This window comes from Pundamilia nyererei, unplaced genomic scaffold (genome assembly GCF_000239375.1).
Source record: "Pundamilia nyererei isolate P.nyererei 1_Seehausen unplaced genomic scaffold, PunNye1.0 scaffold01129, whole genome shotgun sequence".
NCBI lineage: Eukaryota > Metazoa > Chordata > Actinopteri > Cichliformes > Cichlidae > Pundamilia > Pundamilia nyererei.
The window spans coordinates 1-1415 of NW_005188530.1; the positions used below are offsets into that span (position 1 = coordinate 1).

Below are 1415 nucleotides of genomic sequence, written 5' to 3' on the forward strand. Positions count from 1 at the left end.
AGCTTTGGAACAACGAGGCAGCAGGAGGACAGCTGCAGTTTAACAGCTTCAACTCACTGACAGGAAACAACATTAGAAACATCATCATCCTCAACTCATCTGCTGCACTGACACTGACACCTTCAATGGCAACACCTTCACTGTATCATTAGTGCGAATGTATGGAAACATCCTGTGAGTGAAAGTGTGTGTGAAGGTGTGTATGTGTGTGTTAGTATCAGGATCAGAGAACGACAGCTTTCCTCTGTTCCAGTCCAGATTCACTCTGATCCTCTGGAGCTTCTGCTGGAATGAGAGATGAGTTTGAGGAGGTGATTGTGAGATTTTGTAGTATTCATTATCAAACAACCCTATTCTCCAAATTCCAGACAGTTTGTGTCCCTTTCTCTGCCCAGACTCTGCTAACACACCCAGTACCCACAATGTACTGTCTCCAACATCAACATCCCAACTGTGAGTCCCTGAGTTAAAGCCCTCAGAGCCCAGGACAGCTCTGTAAAAATCAATCCTCTCTGGATTATCAGGAAGTTGCTGCTTCTCTCCTCCTTCAGTCACACTGGTCAGATCTTCAGACAGGATGAGATATGGATTTGCAGTGTTTGGGTCCAGGATGAGAGGAGTGTAGGAGACCATGTCCTTCATGTTGTTCCAGATGTTGAAGGTCAGGTTGCCCAGGTGTTTGGCCTGGTCTATCAGAGCTCCTGAGGGCAGCTGTGGATCATCCAGCAGGGGGCAGCGCTGGACTCTTTCCACTGCAGCCTTTAAGTTGTGCAGGAATGAGATGTCTTCAGCTCTCAGCTCCTCCTCTGTGGCTCTGACTGTGTCTGAAAGAGCTGCTATCTCTCTGCTCAGAGCCTCCATCTTCTCCTTCATCATCGCACTCTTCTGCTCCTCTTCCTCCCTCAGTGCAGCCAGCCTGGCCTCCTCTTCCTCTGCTAGAAACTGGTGAAGCTTCTTAAACTGCTCCTTAATCTGCCTCTCTGTGTGTCGGGCCTGGACCTTAATGTGTTCTGCTGTTTGATCAAACTTCACTTGAACTTCTTCACAAACCTTTAACTTCTTCTTTAAGGGCTCCAGAGTTTCCTGAAGTACCTCCTTGTGTTGTCGTACAGCTTCATCGATGGGTCTGAATCTGTGATTGGTGTGTTTTTCTGAGGCACAGCAGACGACACACACTGGCTGCTGATGGTCCAGACAGAAGAGTTTGAGTTTCTCATATTGCAGACTGCAGAGAGCCTCTGAAGCTCTCTGATCTCTCTCCTGTAAGAACGACTCACACAGGTTCTTTAATGCCAGATTTAAAGGTGGATCATCCCTTGAAGATCTTCTCTTACAAACTGGACACTCGTGTGTTGGTCTCTCTCTCCACCATATCTTCAGACAGTCTTTACAGAAGCTGTGGCTACATGACAGAA

At 47.4% G+C, this 1415-nt stretch overlaps 1 protein-coding gene across 1 annotated transcript; it reads right to left on the reverse strand.

The window, feature by feature from the left end:
- Window positions 1-6: 6 nt before the first annotated feature.
- On the reverse strand, window positions 7-1407 carry LOC102200757 (nuclear factor 7, brain-like; the record flags this gene model as incomplete). Its single annotated transcript, XM_005755272.1, has 1 exon — window positions 7-1407. A coding segment is annotated over one exon (1317 nt), but the record flags the coding sequence as incomplete, so codon positions are not given.
- Between the last annotated feature and the right edge of the window lie 8 nt (window positions 1408-1415).